The sequence below is a fragment of the Pongo abelii genome, chromosome 10 (genome assembly GCF_028885655.2).
Source record: "Pongo abelii isolate AG06213 chromosome 10, NHGRI_mPonAbe1-v2.0_pri, whole genome shotgun sequence".
NCBI lineage: Eukaryota > Metazoa > Chordata > Mammalia > Primates > Hominidae > Pongo > Pongo abelii.
The window spans coordinates 74,955,911-74,980,944 of record NC_071995.2 but is presented as its reverse complement, the minus strand read 5'-3'; the positions used below and the strand labels follow the sequence as shown (position 1 = coordinate 74,980,944).

The following is a 25,034-nucleotide window of genomic DNA, read 5'->3' as shown; positions in this document are numbered from 1 at the left end:
ATTGGGGAAAAATAAACATTAATCCATTTATTAAACATAACAGAATCAACTATCCATATAGGCAGGAAGTCTTAGTGACTTCCTATTTATACTTCTTGGAGCTCCTAGAAATACTAAAATGAGATTCACTAACTAGATTTAAGCCACTCAGCATATTATAATACTAGTCATTCTCATCTCTGTGTGAATTATTTTCAGAATTCTTTTCAGAAATGCAAGTGAAAATAAGATACTAAAGGATTAGAAATTAGTTGGGAAATTCTAGATCACAGATACCTGTCTAGGTTTGTTGGATAGGCAACTTTAGAGCAATGAGACTTAAGAATAAGAAGAAAACGGAATGATCATGATGTTTAAAGAAAAAAGAGGGAGAAAATCTTAAAAACTCAGCCAACTTCATAACTATGCTTAGACTTTACCTTGCTACTAGAAATAAAACCTCTTCCTTGCTTATTGTTTATGCCTTATTTTCTACAGGAAAATATAATTCCTATAGAAAGGCGAGCTCAAGTATTATAATTACCTAGAAATTAATAATATGTATGTTATACTTAGAGTTCAACAGACTCAAATTCACTTTTACTGAAATATTTCAAACATTTCTCAAACTATGTTTTAGCATTAAAAATTATATGCTAGCTTTTATCATTAAAGTGCCTCTGAATCATTTTAATAACATAACAATGTTTTAAAAATCTCAGATTTCACATATAGATGTCTAAATTATTTAAATAAATTAAGATCAAATGTACAACAGACAAACATTAATTTTATACAAGAGTACAAATTATATTATTTCATGTACAGTTTAAAATATAGTTAAAAACAACACACTTACTTTGAAAGAAACTGTACTGTAGCCCAAACACCACCATACATTAGCCCTTTAATGAGCCAAGAATCAATATTTAGGTCTGCTATAAACCCAACCAGCCAAATAACTAGGAAAGGAGTTCCTAACATTACTTTCTGCCGAAATTCCTGTATAGAAACAAAAAATTAGAAAGTTTTTGCATGTTTCAAGTAATCTCAATCTGAATCACTGTTACCTTTGTGAAGGCATGCAACAGCAGGTGAAATTCATTCATTCAAATTTGCATGCTATGTATCAGTACTATTCAAGGTGCTGGTGTCTGTCTTCTGGAGACAGGCATTGAACAATTGTAAATAACTTTGCTAAAATTGTGGAAAATAAGAACAGAAGTTATAGCAGTGGGTTCTATATGGTTAAATACAGAAGACAGTACTACCTGCTTAACACATAAACTGGCTAGCAAACAGTTCATTAAAAATACCACCCCTTTTTAACAGGGGCACTGATAACCAGGGAGACAAGGACAACTAGAATGACTGATAGTATAAGAATTATAACACATAAGGAAACCTGAAGATGCCTGCCTGGAGTAGACATTTCAAATGATAAACAGTGTATTAAAATCTTAAAATGAGATAAAGAATAAAAGCAAACAATCCATAGGCTCCTAGAGTTCACTGAATGAAGAGATGTGTCTCTGAACAAAGATCAAGGCAGAGTGCTCAATACTCCAAAGGTATTTCCATTTCATTTCTGTACTGGTCTGGTTGTTAGAAAGTCCATACTTGTAAGTATAAAACCTACATAACTCCTGGTAACTTCTATCACAATTTTATCTTTATAGTAACCAAAGAAAGTCTACTGCCTCTTCCATGTAAGAGCCCTTCACAAACTTATAGCCAGTTATCAAGTCTCTGTTCAGTTACCTTAGGTCACAAAACTATGTAAGATATTCAAGGCAGGGCATGGTGGCTCATGCCTTTAATCCCAACACTTTGGGAGGCCTAGATGAGAGAATCGCTTGAGCCCGGGAGTTGCAGGGCAGCCTGGGCAACATGGCAAAAACATGTCTCTACAAAAAATACAAAAATTATCTGGGCATGTTAGCACGCACCTGTACTGTAGTCCCAGCTACTCAGGAGCCTGAGGTGGGAGGATCACCTGAGCCCAGGGAAGTCAACGGTCAAGGCTGCCGTGAGCCTGGGCAACAAAATGAAACCCTGTCACACACACCAAAAGAAAAAAAAAAAAAAAAAACCCCAGCTGTGGTCTAACAAAGCAGAGTATGAACACTGCTTTCCTTACTGAATATTTATCTTTCTAAAAGCTAAGGTTATATTACACATTTTTAGTACCCCTTTCATACTATTGGCTTCCACTGAAATAAGTGGGATTTTTTTTTCATATAAATGACCATGTCTTCCCCAATTTGACCACTGTAATTCATTTTCTGAACTAAATGTGTAATTTTAACTTAGAGTAATAATTAAACATCAATTTCAGGCTTTAATTTTATGCTGTAGCAAAATAACTAATCCAATTCTTTTTTCTAATAAGTATGAACTTTATATCAAGACATTAGAGAAGATTTGCTACTCAGAAGACAGAGAGTGTATGGGTACATAAAATGGTACTTTAAAAATATAATGGTGATGTGCTGCTATGTGAGAAATCTATTTTCTCTTATATTAGGAAAATTTTCAACTATATAGTAAATTTGAAAGAATTATATAGTGAAGTCTATCCACCACCTAGATTCAGAAGCCTCTTTTTAAATTAAACTTCTTATTTTGGAATAATTATAGATTCACATGCATTTGTAATAAATAATACAGACAGATCCTAAATATGCTTTGTCCCACAATGGTAACATCTAGCATATCACAGTAGCATATCACAACAATGGTAACAGTAACATGTCACAACCAGGAAACTAACCTTGATATAGTCCAGATATAGAATATTTCCACTACTTAAAAGGATTCCTCATATTGCCCTTTTATAGCCAACTTCCCTCCTACTCCCAAATCCCCTCTAAATACTAATATAAAGATGTCCCTCCAACTTATTAAGAAGACTTATTTAGCCGTAAATATGCCTGTCTAAAATCCTTTTACTTAAAAAATTCTAAGATATTTTTAAATTGTTTTCTAAAAAGATTGTCCCCCCCCCTTTTTTTTTTGGGAGACAAGGTCTCACTCGGTCACCCAGGCTGGAGTGCAGTGGCATGATCTTGGCTCACTGCAGCCTCAACCTTCCGGGCTCAACCAATCCTCCTGCCTCTGCCTCCCTAGTAGCTGGGACTATAGGCGCACCACCACGCCTGGCTAAAGATTCCATCTTTATCTGTCTACCAGCACTATTCAAAAATATTTTCCCTCTTTTGGAATGACATTTTTATTTTTCTTAAGGGAATGACTTTTTAAAATAAAACACTATTGAGTCCTAGGTGTCACTAGTTTCCTTTTTAGTTTTAAATATAAAACACACTTCACAGGCCAGCAAATCAAAACATGTTAATGACTGAAACTTTTCCAATGTGACATGGAAAAAGAAAGAACAGTCTACATAATTATAGATGCTTAATCTCAGAGGTCCCCTAATCATCATAATTTTTAAATATATGATGGTTACTTTCAACCTTTAAAGATCACTCTCCCAATCATCATAGGCTTTAAAGGTAACCTTTATAAAAATTTTAATATATTTAAAGCTGAAAAAGTTTAATATATTTAAAGCTGAAAAAAAACAGGAAAGAAACTCCATTTCTGAACTGAACACAATGGTACACAAATGTTAAAATTGCACTAAACTTTAAGGAAGTTCTCTTTTTTAAAAAATCATATCCAAACACATAAACCTGATGTACAGTTTAATAATGCTATAAGTAACTTTACATATTAATGCAACATCTAAAATTTGTAAGTCATTTATGACTATATGTGTGTGTGTATATATATATAAAATAAAACTTCAAAATATTCACATTCAACAAAACGAAAGTGCCAATATTGTGGGATTTTCCAAAGTAACACAAGATATTTTTATTACTAGCCTAATTATCATAAGACAGCCATTTTTCACTCTGTTGAGCAAAACTGCTCTAAATTCTAGAAAACTGAGCAACACAAAATAAATCATTTTCTATATCATATCTAATAATTAAATAGAAGAGTTAACATGGCATGCAAAAATTGTTCATTATTCTCAGCTTATAGGGCTGAAAACAGCCAAGTTTATAAACTATGAATCTAATTCTTCTAAGTAACGGACCAGGGGACTTTTCAACTGATTAAAGGAGTCCAAACTCCTCTAAATAAAGGAGGCACTGCTTTCAAGGGTGCTTCTCTTTATCCTAAATTTGTCTTTTTGCCTTAGTAACAGATAGATCAATATTAACTTTAAATAATCAACATTGCCACTAGAACAGCCTAAACACGATATACAAAAGATGGTACTCAAGACTTAATGCCATTCAAGTTGTGATTACTGACAAGTTAGCAGACATCTTGACAATTATTTAGGTACATAAAGAAACTCTATGGCAATTAACTTCTTTTTTGTGGGAAATAAGATTGTGCAGAACCTAGACTCCCCTCTGGAGGAAAATATTCTAAGTTTTAGTATCATATTATTATAATTAGGCAACTGCGCCAACAGTCATACAATTTAAAACTGAAGGTATATGGATGATCTAAAATGAGTTTTCCATAGAAAAGTCAAGAATATAAGTTCTCTCTCTGAAAAAAGGTATACAACATATCACAAAAGAATGCAAAGCTCAAGTTAGAGCTGGAGTTGTGAGTAGTTTAAAAAGATATGTATTAGAACTAAGCTATTTCACAATTTATTATCATAGTAACAAATGAACATTCACTAGAAAAACCTTTATTTTTATCTATTACTTAACAAAGGTCAGTTGAATCAATGAACCAAAATTTACACGAGTAGCCAATAGAGATTTAAATGATTTCATATATACCCATCCTTCTTAATTATTAGACAGCCCCAAAAGGTCACCAACCACGTAGGCAAGAGCCCTTGGAAACTTTGTTATTTACCTTCATTTATTCTAAGTATAATAATATTTAAAAAATTACATTGATAAATGCCAAAATTAAAGGCTGTAAATACTCGTGCTAAGTAAGTGTGCCTAAGAATCCTACTTAAAAAATTATATATCGAAAATCTTCAGCTGGGCGCGGTGGCTCACGCCTGTATTCCCAGCACTTTGGGAGGCCGAGGTGGGCGGATCACGTGAAGTCAGGTGAAGTCATCTGAAGTCACCATGGCCAACACAGTGAAACCCCGTCTGTACTAAAAAAAATACAAAAATTAGCTGAGCATGGTGATGGACACCTGTAATCCCAGCTACTCAGGAGGCTGAGGCGCAAGAATCACTTTAAACCGAGAGAGGCAGGGGTTGCAGTGAGCCAAAATCTCGCCACTGCACTCCAGCCTGGGCAACAAGAGCGAAACTCCGTCTCAAAAAAAAAAAAAAAAAAAAAATCTTCAGTTATGAGTTTACCTTATCAGCTTTCAGCTTTCTAAGGAAGGACGGATTGTCATATCCTTTTGCTTGCCTTGCCTCTTGTAAGTGGTTGATCATCCACACATTTTTTCTCTGTTTTGCCAAATCAAGCGCTGATTCGCCCTGATAATATAAACAGAAAAAATTCCTATTAAAAGTTTAAAAGCAGGCTATCTTAGTTACCTTTAAAGAACTTCTATAAAAATTAATTTACTGCCCTATTAACGGTGTTTTGACATTGTGTAAATTACTAAAAACACTTGCATCATTACATATTTTTTATTATGCTTTCCCAAATAATCACAAAATGTATTTTCTCATCATATTCTGTAGATTTTATTTTTGCCTGCATTTTGACATATTAGAGAGCAAATCAAAAAGTAGGTATTTTAGTACCTGCTGGATCAGAGGCTATCACTAAGTTTATCAGTTATTTCATAGTCTTTAAAAATTTCATTAGTAATAGTTACTGCTACAAAACACCTTGCTATAGTATCAAGTTGCCAGAAATCTCTCAGTTTTATTTCAACAATGATAAGAGTCTTCAGAAGAGAATAGGAAAGAAAAGGAAAAGTCAGTCTCTACTTCTACCACTACTGTACTGGCATTCTTGATTTATATTTGTTCACCCATCCAGAAGTTTCCAAAGTAAATGAGAAGTGATTTTTAAAAATGGCAAATTCAAGTTATGAATTTGTATCTCCCTTTAATCCTAAGAAAAAGAATGCCAGGGAATTTACAAGATAGGAATAAAATGTATCAAAGTAAGAAACAAATAAGCATTCCCAATTTTAGGTCTATGCTTCTTTTTGCCTTAACTAATTTAAAATTTAAAATCTTATTTCTCCTTTTGCAAATTAGTCAGACACCTACATTTCCATTTATTTAATGTGTTCCACTATTTATCTACTTCTTCAAATAGAAAAGCAAAACTTTAAATGCTTACCAAAGTTTCAAGAATGTAAACATGAATATTCAAAATTACTTTTAAAAAGTAAAAAACACTGAAATTTTATTTCCAAAAACAAGGTCAAAAAGAATAAAGCAATAAAGAGCCTTGGGGTGCCTTATTTATGAGGGATGATTACTTATTAAGTATAGAGTTAATTTAATATTATAAAAATAAACAACAAAATAAAACACACCACTGCCACCAACAGCAACAACTATTACAAAACAACAATAACAACAAAAAGCCCAACCAATCCTTTAATATAAAGATCAATGGTATTTAATAAGAAATGGGCTAATCTAGGAGTCTTCCACAAACAGGGATATTTACTTTAAAATATTGCCTTACCTATTCCAAAATTCCATCACCTAAGTTGTCAGAACCAGCTAATTAATCCAAACTATAAAGATTACCTGAATAAAAGCAATCCCTTGGGTAACAACTCCCCGGGAATATCCTGCAGTTGCCTCGGTCCAGCTGAGCATCCCTTCCACTAGAGGGCCATGTGACACCTAAGGATTGCCTAGACAAAAAGATTGAGGGAGCTTTAAAATATCTTTCAACTACTCCTCTAGTCATCTAACTATTTTTGTATAGTTCTTTTATTCAGCTGGTAAAATAAACACTCAATTCATTTAAAGAAGTGTATTTTAAAGAAGTGTATTAAAACCAGGGTTCTAAGTCTGTATTTATTTGATCACTCCATGTCTCAGCCAAAATAATAAATAATATTAACAATAGCAACAACAGCAACAATCTACATGGAGTAATTATAGACTATGTAACTGTTAATAAAAGAAATCATTCAAAGGTTTTGGTCAGATAAACATTATGGTTGGGGGTAAGATCACTCAACATTTCACCTACGTAAGGTTGAATTTCATTGTCAAAATTTTAAAAAATTTTTTCTTGGAGACCATTTAGGTCAGGTATTTAAGAAGTAATACAAAACTATTTTCTAAAAACATTTTCTTACCTCATTTCAAGAGGTCTTTCGATACATTAATGAACAGAGCTCAGTAATTTTATATTCTGTACAAGCTAAAAACTATGTCCTTTGATAATTTTAGAAAGACAAGATTATAACTGCTTGCGTAGCACTCAGAGATTAACTGTTCCTTCCAAACTCAATTCATCTATCAGTATAACCAAAAACATATGCTAAGGATTATTATTTTTTTAATCACAAATGAGATACTACCACAAAAGGGATTACTGGGTAGGCCATAACTGTGTTTTGTTTTTTATTCTTAGTATTCCAAATCATTTGTTTCCCCTGTTGTTGCTTTACAAGAAGAGATTTAAAGCTATTTCATGTAGCTATTATCTAGGGGCTTGGTTCTTAAATTCTTTTGAGTCTTTTCTGATGACAGCCACTTTTGGAAAAATGCTGATACAAGTAACTTTTTTTCAACAATTTCAGGGGTCCATGGACCCACAGCTCCCCCAACCAAAGTCTACTGGGGGACTCCAGATAAAAAAACCTAGGGTATACAGCTAGTCCTGATCCTTCTAAAGATGAAAACAGCAATTTTAAAGTTACCTATCATTTAGTATAAATTGTCTTTTTTTTTTTTTTTTTTAAGACGGAGTTTCACTCTTGTTGCCCAGGCTTGAGTGCAATGGTGCGATCTTGGCTCACTGCAACCTCCGCCTCTCAGGTTCAAGCAATTCTCCTGAATCAGCCTCCCGAGTAGCTGGGATTACAGACATGCACCACCACGCCCGGCTAATTTTGTATTTTTAGTAGAGACGGGGTTTCTCCATGTTGAGGCTGGTCTCGAACTCCTGACCTCAGGTGATCCGCCCGCCTCAGACTCCCAAAGTGCTGGGATTACAGGCGTGAGCCACAGTGCCCGGCCTCATTTAGTATAAATTGTCTTTAAAGTAAGTTCTATCTTGTTTTGATAAAGGAACATTTGTTTATACATGAAAAGAACTGAGTAACTAATATGTGAAGGTAAATCTCTAGTTAATATAAAGAAAGATTTCTAAGAAACTTAATCATATATAGAAAATAGGTATTTTAGGGAAAGGGGATCTTATAGAATTATTATAATACAAAGCGTAATTTTTCATATTCTTTGAAAAATATAACTTTTTATAGCTATTAAAGCCATAGCCAGATTTGCAGGCTGCATCTTATTGTTATAATCCATTATTATCAACAAGATTCTTTCTTAAGACTTAAAAATGGAAAAAGTATAGGTATAAATAAATTTGGTTAGATTCCTGGACAAATATTCTAGGTATTTTTTTTAAATAAATGTTTCCTTTTCAAAATTGGCAGCAATTTAAGTTTACTTAATTAGCTTAATAGTTCACACGGCTAAGACACCACTTCAAATTAAATGTTACCAAACACAACCAATTCCTATCACCTTCATCCCAAAAAGTACTTCTCCTTCAGTCTTCACAATCTCAACATACGGTATCACAAGATGCTCAGTTACCCAAAACAAAACCTAAGTCATCAATGATGGTTTCTTTTATCCTCATACCTAATCTACCTTCTTATTTCTACTTTAAAATATCCTCTCCAAATCCAGTCATTTCTCTCTACCTCTACTCCTCTGATCCTAAGCTAAGCTAACATTATCACTTGTCTGATTTATTGCAACAGCCTAACTGATCTCCATCTTTTCCATTTTCTTAACTCTTCAATGCATTCTCCATACATCAACCAAAGTAATGTTTAAAAAATATTTAAAACAAAAAGCAGATCATATAATCAGCCTACATAAATCCTTTCAACTGTTTCCCATGACTGAGAATACAATTAAAGCTCTTTATTATCGCATTGCATGATACAGCACCTGCCTTTCTCAAGTGACTTCACCATCTTGCTCACTGTACTCTGGCCACACTGTCCTTATTTCTGCACCTCAAATATTGCAATCTTACTCCTGTTTAGGACCTTGCCCTTGCATGTTCCTCTACATGGAAAGTTTTTTCCCACGTGTCTCTGTATAACTGATCCCTTCTCATTACATAATTCAAAAGCAAATGTCATCTCCTCAGGGGCATTCCCAAATCACTCTCACCGGATGTGGTCCTTCCATCCCAAGTCATTCTATCACATTTGCCTTTTATTATTATCCACTTACTGGCTGTTTCCTCAACAGAATGTACATTCTGAAAGAATAGGGACCTTACCTGTCTTGAACAATGTGACTCCCCACCACCCACCATTGAACAAGAATTTGCTGAATGAATAAATACATGGCTTCTATTAGAAGGTGATAAGACTTAAGTATGTTGGGAATGCCTCTGAGGCAGATCCCCATTTTTAAAAAAGGCATTTGATACTCACTTCATCTTTTTAATTACATACAAAGTGCATTTTAAAACAATCTACTTTGTCAACAGTGTAGATACAGGTAATTTTTCCCCTGAAAGTATAAATGTTCCCTGAGCAAATACAATAATTCCTTAGACTTTATTTTCTTTAGAAGTACCATCACTCCAGAAGCTACCAGGGAATTACATGAGAAAAATTTTTTGTCAATAGCCAACCTCGATTACATGTGACAGATAAACTTAAAACATTAATAAAAAGAAAATAACTAGAAAAAAATAAATGAATTTAAAAGCTCTAAGGTACAATAATTAGCTCAATTATAGACACTGTAGACTCTAGAAAATATTCGCATGAACTATAATAATAGTTAAGGAAGCTACATTCTATTTCATTGTTTCTTGGTACCACATAATTCTTGTGCCTGAACCTATAAAACATTAAAAATACAAAGTTCAAAATCATTTAAATAATTTTAAATATCTCTACTCTTATCATTAACTTTCTGTTGAAATTTGCTGTAGATTATTCCTTTTACTAAGAGTAATTTAAAAGTTTATGCAATGGCTAATGAGAAGTACAAGTCTTCATTATTTACTTGAAAAGACATTGAATTTAAAAACATACCTCAAATCCCAATGACTGTGACTGAATTTAACCTAATTTTATATGAACAGAAAATATACTTTTAAAAGCTCTAAAAATATACACTACTAGTTTCAAACTCCAGAACTGTGTAGTCATTTTACTGTCGTAATTCTTTGGTATTACTATAATTTCAGTATACTGATATGGCTATTGGCAGAAGGTCTACAGAGTCTTACTATTTGCCAAACTAAAATTAATCCTGTTTTTTCAATAATACTACGTATCTTTAAATGTATTCCTCGTGCATGATCACCTTAGGAATGGCTGTCTGGTAGCAAAGATAAAAAAAAGTAGTAACACTCTTAATTCAGATAATAAAACATGAGGTAATCTCACATAATTTTCTTTTAAGTATATTGATCAGGTTTAGTCAAACTTCTCTTTTCTTAACCTTCAGACCTGGGGTCAGCTAATTTACTCATTCCAGTGTTATAGAGCACCCTATTTAAAAACATTTAAAAAGCAAACATTTCTCTCTATAATTTCTGAAGTGGCAGAGGTATCTTAGCAGTCATGAAAACTACCTTAGGTAAAACTCAAGACTACATAAATCTTCATTTACTCAGTAAATACCTAGAGTGCCCATCGCATATCAGGCACTACGATATGCTGACTTTCTTCTTTCCCTATGTTTAATGGCAGATACGGAACTATTCTGATCACTTTTGTTAGGGAGAAGAAGACTTGAAATTTTTTTAGAAGAAAGAAAAACATACATGATTTTATCAATATCTTATGGTTTCCAATATTAATTTACTTTTAACTAAATGTTTGTAATTAGACTATTTCTAAAAATTGATAAGCTTAACAAATTATGCTCCATAAAACTAGACTAAGCTATTTTATTTTAGTAGTTTATCCTTCTCCTCTTAAAGTAACTGAATCAAGGAAGAACAAACTATTCGTTGGAACATAAAGAGATACCCTGATCCAGCAGGAGATAACCTACTTTTTGATTGGCCATTTCAGATTAGTATGTGTCTTGAATCCCCTTCATATTTAATTAGCACATATCCCTTAGAAATTTAAGAAACATAACTCAGAAAATACTATAAATTATAGCCAAAATTAAAGAACATTTGTCAATGGGTATAGTTACTTATGAATGCATATTATTAAAAGATGATGTTTAAAGTAATTTCACAGAATGAGTTCGTTGCTGAAAGACATGGTGGATCCTGAGGCTTTAAAAATGAAAAGAAATAACCAAAATTTGAGACTAGCAATAGAATCTTATTGCATGTATTAATAAAATGTTTACTGATTTCTAAATGTTTAGAGTGCAAATGTTAATTGTGCTTGGCTCTTAAATAATATTGTAACTTTTCCTGGATTAGTCCGGCATGGTGGGGTGGGAGTCCTCCTATAAACACCATAAAGGCATTTATCAAATTTAAATCTCTTGATCTTTAAAAAAATAAGACAATAAAATAACCAAGTCAAAGAATTATTAAAATGTATTATGCATAATGTGGTTTAACTGTAAACCTGTATTGAAGAAGTTTCTTTCAACTCTGACAGTCTATGAAAAACTTGTTTTATTACAGAATTCATATATTAGTAGCCACATTTCATACAGTATTATCAATACAGAATATTTTTACCTTGATATTCTGGGCATCAACATTAGCTCCAGCTTCCAGAAGAAGGCTAATGACTGTGGTATTCCCTGCTAGCACTGCCCAATGCAGAGCAGTGTTTTTGTGATACTTGTCACCAAGGTTAACTGAAACATTGAATGTTAAAAGCAATCTAGTTGGATCCACACTGAAAAGGAAAAAAAAAAAAACAAACAACAACAACAACCCTAATTTCAATTATAGAAATCATTACAAATACTAAACTGATTATGCTTACAGCAGCATTCCATTTTGGAACACTTCTAACCTACTCAACAACTTTAAAATCAATAATGAGACAATATTCTAACATGAAGTATTAAGTATGTATGACACCATATAAAGTAATATGTTAATAGTTTCAGGGGATAAGCAACTTGGTCCTGATATTTTCTATTTTTGACCTAGAAATGGATGTCATTAATACTTATACAATTAAAGAATAATATTTTTTTAAATTTAAATTTGGAGTCTTCCAAAAGTGATCTAAGACAACTTACTAATTAATAAATTTGTCAATATGTAAATCACATGAAAAAATTAATTACTTTTTAAAAAAGATAACTTCTTTTCTTAGATATTGTTAAAAGAGAAACAGATTAAGGAAGCTCTAATCAGTGAGGGAGAGACAGCACAGAGATACCAAAACATCCAAAATGGTAATTTATATATACTATAGTCATAATAAAAACTGTAAATATTAGTGAATAGTACTAACTGCTTTTTCCTCTCTCTTACTTCACATTGTATTATGCTGAAATGGCCTAAATAAGTTTTTTATAGTCATTACATACCTATGTGTTCTATATGCTGCCCACATTAAAGGCGTCATTCCATTCTGATCCATCATATCTACATCCTGATAAAGTAAAAAGAAAAAAAGTCAGACAGTTAAATTATAAGTTCCTAACCAAATTTGCTTGGAAAAATCTAATCTATATTTAACAGGAGAAGCGAATATAATACTACTCAATCAAGGATAATGTATGAAACTTTCTCTTTCTTAACTTTAAAATAAAAATCTTGTCACTATATACTCTAGTGAACATATATCATGCTTTTACAGTATTCCCTTTTAAGATGTTTTAATCAGCCTTTCAATGTTTCACATTTAAAATTCTTAACCTATTCTGATCTTTCAACCAAAGGATAGGTTAAGTGATTAAGTTTCTGAAAAACTTGTTTATACTAATGCATAAGAGAGAACGACAAAACTGTTTAATCCTAGGCATTTCAAAACAAAAAATAAAAATAACTGACATTTTAATATACTCAGTTTTTACTGTTACACATGTACATTTTTAGAGTTAAATGATTCTGTAGTTTGTATGGAAAAAGCAACACACTAAAGCAATCAATCCCCCTGCCTTACTTCCCACCATTTTCACCATTTTTTGGCTCATTATTTTGATATTTACCTCCATTCTTTAAATAAGATGTTTGAACTGCTACTTCTTGATTTTTCAGTTTCAGGCATTATTTTGAAATTCCTTGGTATAAAAAATGTGAATTTTTCTCTTTCCTCTCTGCTACATCACAAATGCGCACCTTTCCTATTCTTTCCTCTCAAGAGATCTATTGTAATTCTGGTTAATATAAACATTTAATACTTGATATGTATTATTATAAATATGCATAAATACTATTCCCAGCCAAACCATGTAATAAACCACGATTTTTCCTCTTCTACTCAATTTTTTGCTTTCCCTGGCACCATCTTTTCCCCACTCTTACTTAGTTTTTAGCAAATTATAACTAAAACTTCCACCTATTAAACCAAAACTCTTTCCTAGTTATCTAATTCTCCTTGCGCAAGACTTTCTGATGTATCAGGGACTCTTATCAGTTTCAATGCTCTGAAACTACCTTTCCTAACCCACTCCATTCTGAACTGATTATCCTCTATGCCTGAAACATCTGTCTCATTAACCTGGAGAACTTTGAAAATAAAAATCATCCGAAATCCATCTTTGTATTCTCAGTGCCCAGCAGAGTAGATGATCAAAAACCATTTATTAAAGGAAAAGACATGCTTATCTATCTACTTTTCTAGGCTTGGCTTTAGAATAACACATGGTTTTGACTTCCTAGCTCCATCATATAATTGCCATGAGATTGTAGGCTAAATTACTTTAATTCTTAGTCTTAGCTTCCTCATTAAAAAATGTGAAATACAAATAACTTCATAAGGCTCCTGTGAAGATTAAATAATGTGTGCAAAGCATCTAGTCAACAACCCGAGAACATAATGGATATTCAATAAATATTAAGTTTCTTCTTCTTCCCTACCCCATCTCCCATTCCTGAATTACATTAAGCAAGCAGTTCTAATCCAAGTTGTGTTACCTAATTCACCAATCAGTGGAGAGAGGAGAGAGTTACAGTAAGCACATTGTAAAACACTAACTCTATGCATCAGTTCTCTGTGAGCCACTGTTAGCAACAGGAATATGTCTCAAATGTGAACATTATCCAAGCATGTTGAAGAAAAAAAATCTGAGAACCACTACATTAGATAAGTAAAGCATTTCCTTGGATGTCATTAACTTAGTCACTCACCATGCACACTGTAATAGAATGTTATGCCTTATCCATTACAAATCCATTTCTGGATTTACTTTAATAGTGTTGTCAGGAATATCTTCTGCAACCTCACTCAACATTTCCAATAAGCAAGTTCATTTTTTAAAATAATCCTGTGACTTAAAAAAATATTTTGTTGTTTCTGAAGAAACAACAAACTTCCTTATTTCTTATATGAGAAGTAACTATTGTGACTTCTTTTACTCCTAATTTCCGTAGGACCCCAACCAAATTTCAGGTCTAATTAAAGCAAGCATGTAAATTCTTATGTTTAAGTTTCTTCTTCTTCTTAGTTGTGTTTTCATATCCTTTTTAAAAAATGATAGTATTAAAAATATCAATAAATAAAAAATGTAAAATCATGGCACATCTCTAGAGTACTAAAAGAAAAATGAAATTCAACCTTTTCTCTCTTTGGGTCGGGATTTAAAACTTGGTACTTCTTTTCCAAGTTCAGCCTGGACGTATGGGTATTCTCTATTAGGAAGAATTAACAAGCCCAGATCAAAAGCTTATGGGAATTCCATGATCAACAGGGCTCCATAACTTAGCATTTTCCCCTTTTTCTCCTGAAAATCATCCAAAAGAATTGGTAGTGAGCACTAAATATATTTAACAATATAACTAAAACAAAACAATTGTGAAGAATAGAATGACAAAACTCAATAGAAATGTTATATACCCTAACAATGTAAAATTGATATAATTAACAACAAAATGGGAAAATGGAAAAAGGTTGAAATGAAAATATGCTGAGAGCCTCATCTATAGTAGCCATGAATCAAAGAAAATTATTATCTAAAGCTGACAAATCAAGTAATAAAAATGTAGTAAAAATTTATCAGAACATAGTTAACATTAAGAAAAACAATATTATTGACTAAAGTTGGTAAAAGAGAAAGGGAAGAAGAAATAAAAATACGCTAATTTTATTACTGCTTATAATTAGGAACTATGTAATCAGAACTAATAAAATTTGAGCAACCATCTGACTGAAGAGAGAGAGAGAAACTGTATGATTATCTGAGGAAAGAATATACCAGCAGAAGAAACAGCAACCAAAAGGCCCTTAGACAACAGCATGTCAGAGTTACTGAAAAAGTAGCAAAAAAAACTAGTGCAGTTAAAACAGATGATGGGGAGATGGCAGAAGTGGAGCTCAAAGGTATTCAGGGGTTAAACGGCACAGTGCTCTAGCACAGAGAAAAACTTTGGGCCCTCACAGTATGATGCAACGCACATTGGAAGAGTGTCTTTTACAACATATTAGTGTATACATGTTGAGTATCCTTTATCTAAAATGCTTGGGACCAGAAGTGTTTGAATATGTGTTTTTTCATATGTTGAAATATTTGTATATATGTAATAAAATCTTGAGAATGGGACCAAAATCTAAATGTGAAATTCATTCATCTTTCATATACACCTTATACACACAGCCTGAAGGCAATTTTATTCAATATTTTAAATAATTTTGTACATGAAACAAAGTGTGTGTACAATGAACTATTGGAAAGCAAAGGTGTCAGGGGTAGAATTTTCCACTTGTGGCATCATGTTGACACTCAAAACGTTTTGGATTTCGGAGCATTCCGGATTTTCAGATTACAGATGCTTAATCTGTACATGGAATAAAATCTCTGAAAATACATACTACATTATTAAAGGAAGTAACCTCAGTCAGACAGATGGCCAAGGGGAGAGGTGAGATTTCATTTTCTAAGTCATATTCTATTATGCCTGAATATTTCATAATAAACATGTATCATCTTTCTGTGCAGAAAAAAAATTTACTCAGGGAAAAAAAAAAACTATTTCTCAGACATTTATCATCATCATTATCATCATCATGCACTTTTTGTACCAAAAGCACTGACATGTAGAAATCCTGCCCTTTGAGAATTTTATAGCCTATATACTATACCAGAGGTTAAAAAGATTAATGAAATAATCCAAACTCCAAAATCAGTAAGTTAAAAAAAAGACAAGAGGACTCAAAAATGTACACCACCTTTCTTTCCCAGTTAAAAACTGAAAGAAAAAAAGTAAATGTGTATTGTAGATTTATTCTGCAATATGGAAGGCCACTAAAGACCCTGTGATGTGCTATAGCACCATTTACTGCTTCAACCTTTGTTCTAGAAAAAACTGCAGAATAACAAGAATAATCTCCTATAGCAGTTGCTCTCCAGATGACCCCCCATAAACCTGGCCTCTTGGTATTCACGCCCTTGTGTGGCCCCTTCCCTCCGTGATTATGGCCCTTGTTAACTCACTTTAACTGACAGAATGGAGAAAAAACGTTGCTGTGTCAGTTCAAGACCTAAGACTTAAAAAGGCAAAACAGCTGCTACTTTTGTTCTTTTGGGAGCTCTAAGCCAATATGTAAGAAGTCTAGTTCCCCTGCTGGAAAGACCACATGGACTAGTATTGAAAAGTAGAAGTTCTGAAACTACATAGAGAAAGAAAGAGGCCTTGATGCCCCAGCCTCCCAGTTAAGCAGTTTGTAGCCATTCCTATCAAGTCACAAGATACGTGAGCCAATCTTCCAGCTCAGTCAAGCCCCCAGATAACTGCAGCCACCAGCCAAGGAGAAAAACCATCCAGCCAAGCCCACAAAATTGTGAGACGTATTAATTGGTTGGTATTGTTCTTAAGCCATTAGATTTCGGCGGTAGTTTTTTAACACAGTAATAGACAATAACCCCCCCTCCCTTCCAGCAATTAACTTAATCAGTCTATGGCTCTTTTCCTAAACTATAATGCACAACACAACTGCCACTGCTTGAGACTGCCAACAACAAATACTGTAAAACCTTCATTAAAAGAAACAGTATTCAAATTCTAAATCCACATAGAATTTTAAATTAACAATAAATACATGTTGATAGCAACAAATTAAATACATATATCTTAAGTTATTCTTGTGATGAGATCCTTACTTATAAAACTAATGTTCAAATATAACCAGAAAAAACACATGAAAGAAAAACTGGGTGACATTACTTTTAACAAAATACATTTATTACAAAAACATGATTATATAAACTGGTAATATTTAATGTGATTATGGTCACTGCACACTCAAGAAAAATCAGGAACAACCACTTAAAATATGATGTTTTTCTGACAAGTAAGAAGCAGCATTATCTTATACAACAGAAACTGATCTTAAAAAATGTATCCCTCTCAAGAGATATTTAATATAGAAAATAACCAATAAATAAGTTCAAAAAAGTTTAGATGAATTCAGATGATATATTCAAAATACACAAAGAAAAAATAGATACTTATATTTTCTCTCTTAATTTCTGAGCTTTATCTCCATTACTCTTAGAAATAAAAACCCAACTTAATAATTAGCTGTTTCATGATTTTCATGCTGGCTTTTATGTTAGGTACATTAAATATCTCCATATCAAACTCACTGTATTTATGTTCTTCATCCATCAGAAAGTGCTATTTAAATATCAATGGCTTGTTACACATGCAACACCAATAATATTAGGCATTTAAACTATGAAGAACATCAGATTAAAATCTATACCACTGAGATTTTTTTTTTACCTGTCCTTTTGCTATGAGATAAGCAACAATTGAGGTATGTCCGAACTGAGCAGCCAGATGAATACAGCTACATCCTTCTCCATCAATTAATGAAGGATCTGCACCATATTTCATTAGTTGCACAACCATGGATAGATGGCCTTGTCTAAAACATAAAAGAATAAACACTTAGATATATAAAGTTATTTCAAACAGGATCCTCTGGAAAGAGCTTTTTTAAGTAAGGTATGGTGGGAAGATTACGTATGTATTTTGAAAAGTTATTTTAAAATAGATACATGTCAAAACACATTTAGGATTTTATGTTTCTTAAAAGTCTTAACTAGATTAACAGTCTGAAAATGTATGGAGGTACTCATAACTTATTTAAATATATAGTAAATAATTACTATATTCTATTATGTCCATTCTAATATTATCTCAATCATCCCAAGAAATGAGCTAATTCTTTCATTGTAAATATATATAGGCTGCAAAAATATTATGTTTAGAAATCCATACGTTTAGAAATCCAAAGTTTAATCCAATCTTATAACTAACTGAATTAATATCAGCATGGCCAGGGAAACTTTGGACAATAAACTTTTGCTTCTTTACAGGTAATATTTCACAATAAAACATCAGCGTATTTATGATGTTAACTAACGGCATAATAAGCTCTCCTATTCATTTTAGTATATCATTTTTTTAAAGTTGTTTATTTGTATACTAATAAAGGAATCAAAGGAAAAAAATCCAGAAGCAAATTTAAACCTTGTGGCCCAGTGCAATGGAGTTGAATTCAGGTCTCCTCCAAGTTGATCCACAATAGCACCTTTCGAAATATAGTATCTATAAGACAAAATTTATAATAATTTAAATAACTTTCATTTTCAATTTTAAGAAATTATGTGAAAAATATGTAAATACATGTTTTCCATTTCAGATCTCATGCTAGTTCGAACCTTTGAAAATAAATAATCTTTTGTGGTTGTTTAAAAAACATATTTAGCAGAATTTTTTATCAAATACCTCTTTTTTTGGTTCCAGAATAAGGAAAAGAAAAATAATTTTTAAGTTACAAAAAAAAAAGAATAAAAATGCCAAAAAAATCACGTAAAAAAGAAGGTACTCAAAGAACTACAAAGATTTGAACAGCAGCATATAGAAACTTGAAATTAGAATAGTTGCAGAATAGGCAAGACATGGTCTACCTTGGGGTAGCTCAGCTTTTTAAGCCTTACTTTCCTTAAGATTACTGTAGATTAAATCAAATAATATACACATAACATAAAGGTTCTTTACTATGCCTTGTTATTTCTTGTGCCTTTAAAGCCATGTTGCTTGAAAAGGAAATAGCAACTTTAATATTAGATTAGTAAGCTTAATACTAACATCATAATATCTTTTTTTGAGAGAGGGAGAGAGAGAGAGAAAGATAGTATCTCATTATGTTGCCGAGGCAGGTCTCAAACTCCTGGACTTGAACAATCCTCCTACTATGGACTCCCAAAGTGCTGGGATTACAGGAGTGAGCGGCCGCACCCTGCTGTCATAGCATCTTGATAACTTCTGAAGTGAACAAGATCTAGCTGTTCATTACAATGCTTTCTTCAGGAATAATTAATGCAGTAAATCCTGAATATAAATGATTCTAAGGGATATGATATCAAATACTTGACATATGTATACTCTTAAACTGTTCTAAGTGATTACTGCTCTAGATCAGTAATGCATTTACTCTTAATGTACATGGCTTTTAACCTGTGATTATTCATGCTTCTGTGTTTAATTCAGAAATTTGTGGCTGCAAATAAGTATTTGTTTAAATTGGTGCTGTTAAAGCATTATGCAACGACGGGCCCAATTCCACTCTATCATGCAAAATGGTTCAAAGTAACCTAACAAAGTATTTCCAGAATATTAAACTATTAATAATGCAAACATTTAATTATTCCTGAATCCATTTTTAAGATACCTGGTAAACATTATATAATGCTGAAAATGTTCTTTGAGAATGGGTAGGCTAGAACCCAAAGAGAAGTAAAGCTCAGCCAAAATAACCACTCTCGTAGGAAATGATATTTTATTAAAAATCATAACTAGAATTTTTCTAAAGCAATTTCATCCCCTTCTCTATAGTCAACTGTTCCTGAGATTCATTTTTACTGACATATGGCAGAATTTAAATCATCACTAGGTCTACGTCAATGAGCAATTTCCAAACTGATTCTAAAGCACAACTTTTTTTTCTTCACAAGGAGAGGGAACTTTTCTGCATCCTAAAAAAAGAATAACTTCTATTACTTTTCATTGTAAACTTCTCAGTATTATATTTTTATAACATGTTATTTCGTGTAGCTATAAGACCTTAGCCCAAAGCTACAAACTTCTGAGATTGCACAACTCTTAATCTTGAGCCTCTTTGCTCAATATATTGTTAAGAAGGTTTTATCAAACAATGTTCTGGCAGGTACTAATGATCCTAGGTTTTCAGAAGGGACCATCAATGAACAACTGATACCAACAAATATTTAGTAAGTACCTGGGCTGTAAACAGAAACAATGGTTGAAAGTCAATATAAATACATTGCAGAGAAATTGTGTTTTCTAGCATATATTCCCACTGAAAGTCAGTAGTTAACTTAGCATCACAAATAAGTGTTTTACTGACATGGAAGCAATCACGCAGCTGACAGCGCTCAAACGCTTTCTTTGTACACCATAATGTTAAATCTTAAGATGCTGCTACTCAAGTTTTTAATAGAATTATAGTTAAAATTCAAACTCTTAAAGTCCAGATTCATTCTTGTGTCCCTAAACTTCATTATATGATGGCAACTTCTGACTTCAGTGTCAGTCCCATGTTGATTTTAACACGCAACCATTCTGCATTTGCCAAGAAGTACGTTTGGTGCACCTTTACCCTCAAAGTTTGAGACTCAGGAATTAAATTAGAGAACAGTAAGACACTGCACTGAAAATGTAGCAATTCAGGGTGAATTCTCTTACCTGGCATTAATATCCAATTTGTCTCTACACTCTGTGTGTTGCACTTAACATAGCAAGTAGTTCATTTAGTTCATTTTAGATTTATGTTGGCTAGGCGCAGAGGCAAATGCCTGTAATTCCAGCATTTTGGGAGGCCAGGGTAGTTGAATTGCCTATGCTCAGGAGTTTGAGACCAGCCTGGGAAACATGGCGAAACCCCGTCTCTACCAAAAATACAAAATAATAAGGCCAGGCACAGTGGCTCACGCCTGTAATTCCAGCACTTTGGGAAGCCGAAGCGGGGGGATCACCTGAGGGCGGGAGTTCGAGACCAGCCTGATGAACAAGGAGAAACCCCATCTCTACTAAAAACATTAAAAAAATTAGCTGGGCATGGTGGCATATGCCTGTATTTATATAGGCGCATGCCTATATTTCATTTTCATTTAAACCGTCTGGTCCTTGAATCACTCTATGAGTCATTTACTATTGGCACCTGCCTATAATCCCAACTACTCAGGAGGCTGAGGCAGGAGAATTGCTTGAACCCAGGAGGCAGAGGTTGCGGTGAGCCAAGATTGAGCCATTACACTCCAGCCTGGGCAGCAAGAACAAAACCCCATCTCAAAAAAAACAAAAACAAAAACAAAAAAAACACAAATTAGTTGGGCGTGGTGGTATTTGCCTGTGCTCCAAGCTACTCGGGAGTATGAGGTGGGAGGATCGCTTGAGCCTGGGAGGCGAGGCTGCAGTGTGCCAAGATTGTACCACTACACTCCAACCTGAGTGAGAGAGTAAGAACCCATCTCAACAACAAAAAAATTCACGTCTTTCTGTAAATATTTTGTGTCCAAAGTGTCAAAAGACTACTAAACAAGATTTGCTAAGACTTCCTATCATCCTGACTCTTGATTATCTAACTACTTCTTATTAATACTAAACAAACATTAACAGTGATGGATAAAAATCATTTTACACTTAGTATGCAAAGTATTCATCACTTATGCTGGTGTGAACAGTTAAATCAGATTATCATTACCTATTATCATTTCAACTTTCCTTTTGCTGTTTTCTCCACAGAATCCACATTTGGAATGTGAACACCAAGTCAGACTGCCTGAGTTCAGGTCCTGACTCCAACCTTTATTAGCTGTGGGTCACTGGGTAGTATATTTAAACTGTCTGTGCTTCAGTTTTGCCAGCAGTAGGACAGTAACAATTGTTATATTTCATATACAGTTATATTAAGAATTAAGAACTAAAGAAAACATACATGGAAAAGTACTCAGTACAGTACTTGGCTAATACAAGCATTCAACATAAGTTAAAAGCAATTTTTCTTTTTCAGAAAAACAAGGTACACAGAATCTATCTTCTAAAAGCCATGAATTTTTGAAAGTATTAGTTTTTATAACAATTACTTCTATTAATTTTATAACCATAAAAAGTCAAGTTCTAATAATTAAAAATAGAGAAAATACATACTTGACTAAATCTATTCTGTTATTGATGGCAGCCCAATGGAGGAGTGTAACATTTTCTTTGTCCGGTTGCCGTACATCATAACCTGCTTCCACCAATTCTCGACAGCGTTCATATATTCCATATCTAGAAAAGAAAGAAAATATGGCATTGTTATTATTTAACAAGAAATGTAAAGCTAAAAATAACATTTTGAGAAAAAAATAATTCCTCATTTTGATACTAGGAAATTAAAATGTATTTCTCAACATAGAACATTACTTTTAAAATGTCAACATTCTAAAAACTTTTACTAATCCATTTTACAGTTCTAAAATGTCTCACTTATAAGAATGTAAAATCTCACTATATGAAAGAAAAAAGTACACCAGAAATAAAATTTCAATCAGTTGCTTTCTTTATTACCACTTATCCCACCAAACTCTTAAGGCAGACTGTAAAAAATATACACATATTAAAAAATATTAAATATATAAAAATCAGTAACAAGATGCATATAAATGATTTAGAAGAGTATCAAGAAGAAAGGATGTTATATAAGCCCCAGTGTGAGAAACACACTCATCAGTCCAAACCCAAAGAATGGACCAGGAGGCACGAAGAAAGGTGAAAGTGAGACTTTAATAGCAGTCTTGTAATATCAGGTGTCTGGTCGGCAGGCACACTCGGGGCAGCTACAGCAGGCAATTTATCTCCTAGCACACAAGTCCCTCCCCCAGTTCCTCACTGGTCGAGTACTATGGGGTTACAATCTTCCCAGACGCCGCCTAAGTTTTATTATCCCCCTTACCCCGTCCTTTTCCACGCTTAAGTTTTGATTTCACAATAATGAAACTTTCTTCCCTTTTATGGGCTGACCCCTCCTCTACATTCTGTTCACTTATTGTGACCCACTAGGTGCATGAGCCATGTAATTTGTTACATTCGCAGGCTGACTGCCAGTGCTTAGGTTTATCATGCCTTGAAAATGGACCATTTAAAATGTTTTCTCACAAATTCCCTTCTCTTTTCTATTTACTTCTTTTAGTTTCATTTTCATTTGAACCCTTTTGGTCCTTGAATCACTCTAGAAGTCATTTACTATCTTCCTCATAGGAGAGTGAGTCTAATTTGGTTTTTAATAGTAGCAGGTTATTTTGCTGGTAAGTCATGGGCATTTGTTTATTAATAGCTGTCTTAATTAATCTCTGTGCTAGTCCCCTCATACAAAGGATAATACAACATCCCACTGCTGGTAAGACTTCTGCCACAATTATAAGAGATGTAAGAACTGAAGCTACCATGCCTTTCCATTTTCCAAACCAACCTTCTAGCCAGCCTGTAAATGGGTTATCAATTCCAGCATTCTCTGCCAGCTCACTGGCTAGAGTTGTCAAACCTTGTAAAGCTTTTGTGATGATCCTATCTGGGACAGTATTGTTGGGAATAAAAGTACATTTCCCACCCAGCGTCACACATATGCCCCTTTTTTCTGCTAGTATCATGTCTAGTGCAAGCCGGTTTTTCCAGGCCATTCGGCTGATGGCATTTAACTAGCTAGTCACCCCTTTGAGGGCATCGCAAGTATAATTGATGAATCCGTGGATTATAATAGATGGAATTAATCCAATTCACATTCTCACTAATAGTTGACCACCAGAAGAGTGCTGATTCAAACCCAGCAGCTATTTGGTTTCAGGCCTTAAATTCATTATGCACCCCCTAGGGACTCCTATCAAGTCAACATATATATAGCAGGATTAAAAGAATTTGTCAAATCTCTCCGGTTTTGGTGGCCATCTGTATTTTTGGTTATCTTATGGAATGCCAGGGTGAAGGGAATGGCCAATTGGACTAAAGCACAAGTTCCGGTCCAACTGGAAGGTAACAAGTTACAGAGGTTCCTTTTCCCACAATACCACCAGACATCAGCCCAGGGTATATGGAGAGCTGAGTAATTACCATTGCCTCAGCAGATGACGTTTATGATGTGGGTATAAGTTGAGAATTCTCCCACAGGCTTACTGCACTCTGCCCCTTGCCTAAAGAGGCAAGAGGAATGGTTCATATTCCCTATAGAGAACGAGGGGATTGCTCTGGGATGTGACCTCCACAATGTGGGAAAGGACAATGACAGACTCTGAACAAAATCATCTAAGACAAAGCCTATTTTATAATATCTCATGTAATTTTTTTTTCTTTTTTGAGACAGGGTCTCACTCTGTCACTGAGGCTGGAGTGCAGTGGCGCAATCATAGCTTCCTGAAATCTCCGCCCCCAGGGCTCAAGCAATCCTCCCACCTCAGCCTCCCTAGTAGCTGGGACCACAGGTGTGCACCACCATGCTTGGCTCTTTTTTTGTACTTTTAGTAGAGATGGGGTTTCACCATGTTGCTCAGGCTGGTCTTGAACTCCTGGGCTCAAGTGATCTGCCCACCTCAGCCTTCCCAAGAGCTGAGATTACAGGTGTCAGCCACTGTGCCTGGCCTCATGTAATTTATTGAATACTGTACTGAAAGTAAAAATAAAACAAAAAAAAGAATGGCTGTATGGGTCATACTTGAAGCATGATTTCTACTGAATGTGTACCA

General features: G+C 33.7%; 1 protein-coding gene across 2 annotated transcripts in view; it reads right to left on the bottom strand.

The window, feature by feature from the left end:
- ZDHHC17 (zinc finger DHHC-type palmitoyltransferase 17) overlaps positions 1 to 25,034 on the bottom strand; it is a 90,463-nt gene that overhangs the window by 25,794 nt on the left and 39,635 nt on the right. For both annotated transcript variants that reach the window (XM_002823539.6, XM_054527410.2), the window contains 7 exons: positions 22,468 to 22,590; positions 18,766 to 18,843; positions 18,013 to 18,157; positions 12,657 to 12,721; positions 11,848 to 12,010; positions 5,343 to 5,468; positions 839 to 981 (listed from right to left, as the gene is read on the bottom strand). In XM_002823539.6, coding sequence (XP_002823585.3) covers positions 839 to 981; positions 5,343 to 5,468; positions 11,848 to 12,010; positions 12,657 to 12,721; positions 18,013 to 18,157; positions 18,766 to 18,843; positions 22,468 to 22,590 — 843 coding nt within the window. The remainder of the gene's footprint in view (positions 1 to 838; positions 982 to 5,342; positions 5,469 to 11,847; positions 12,011 to 12,656; positions 12,722 to 18,012; positions 18,158 to 18,765; positions 18,844 to 22,467; positions 22,591 to 25,034) is intronic.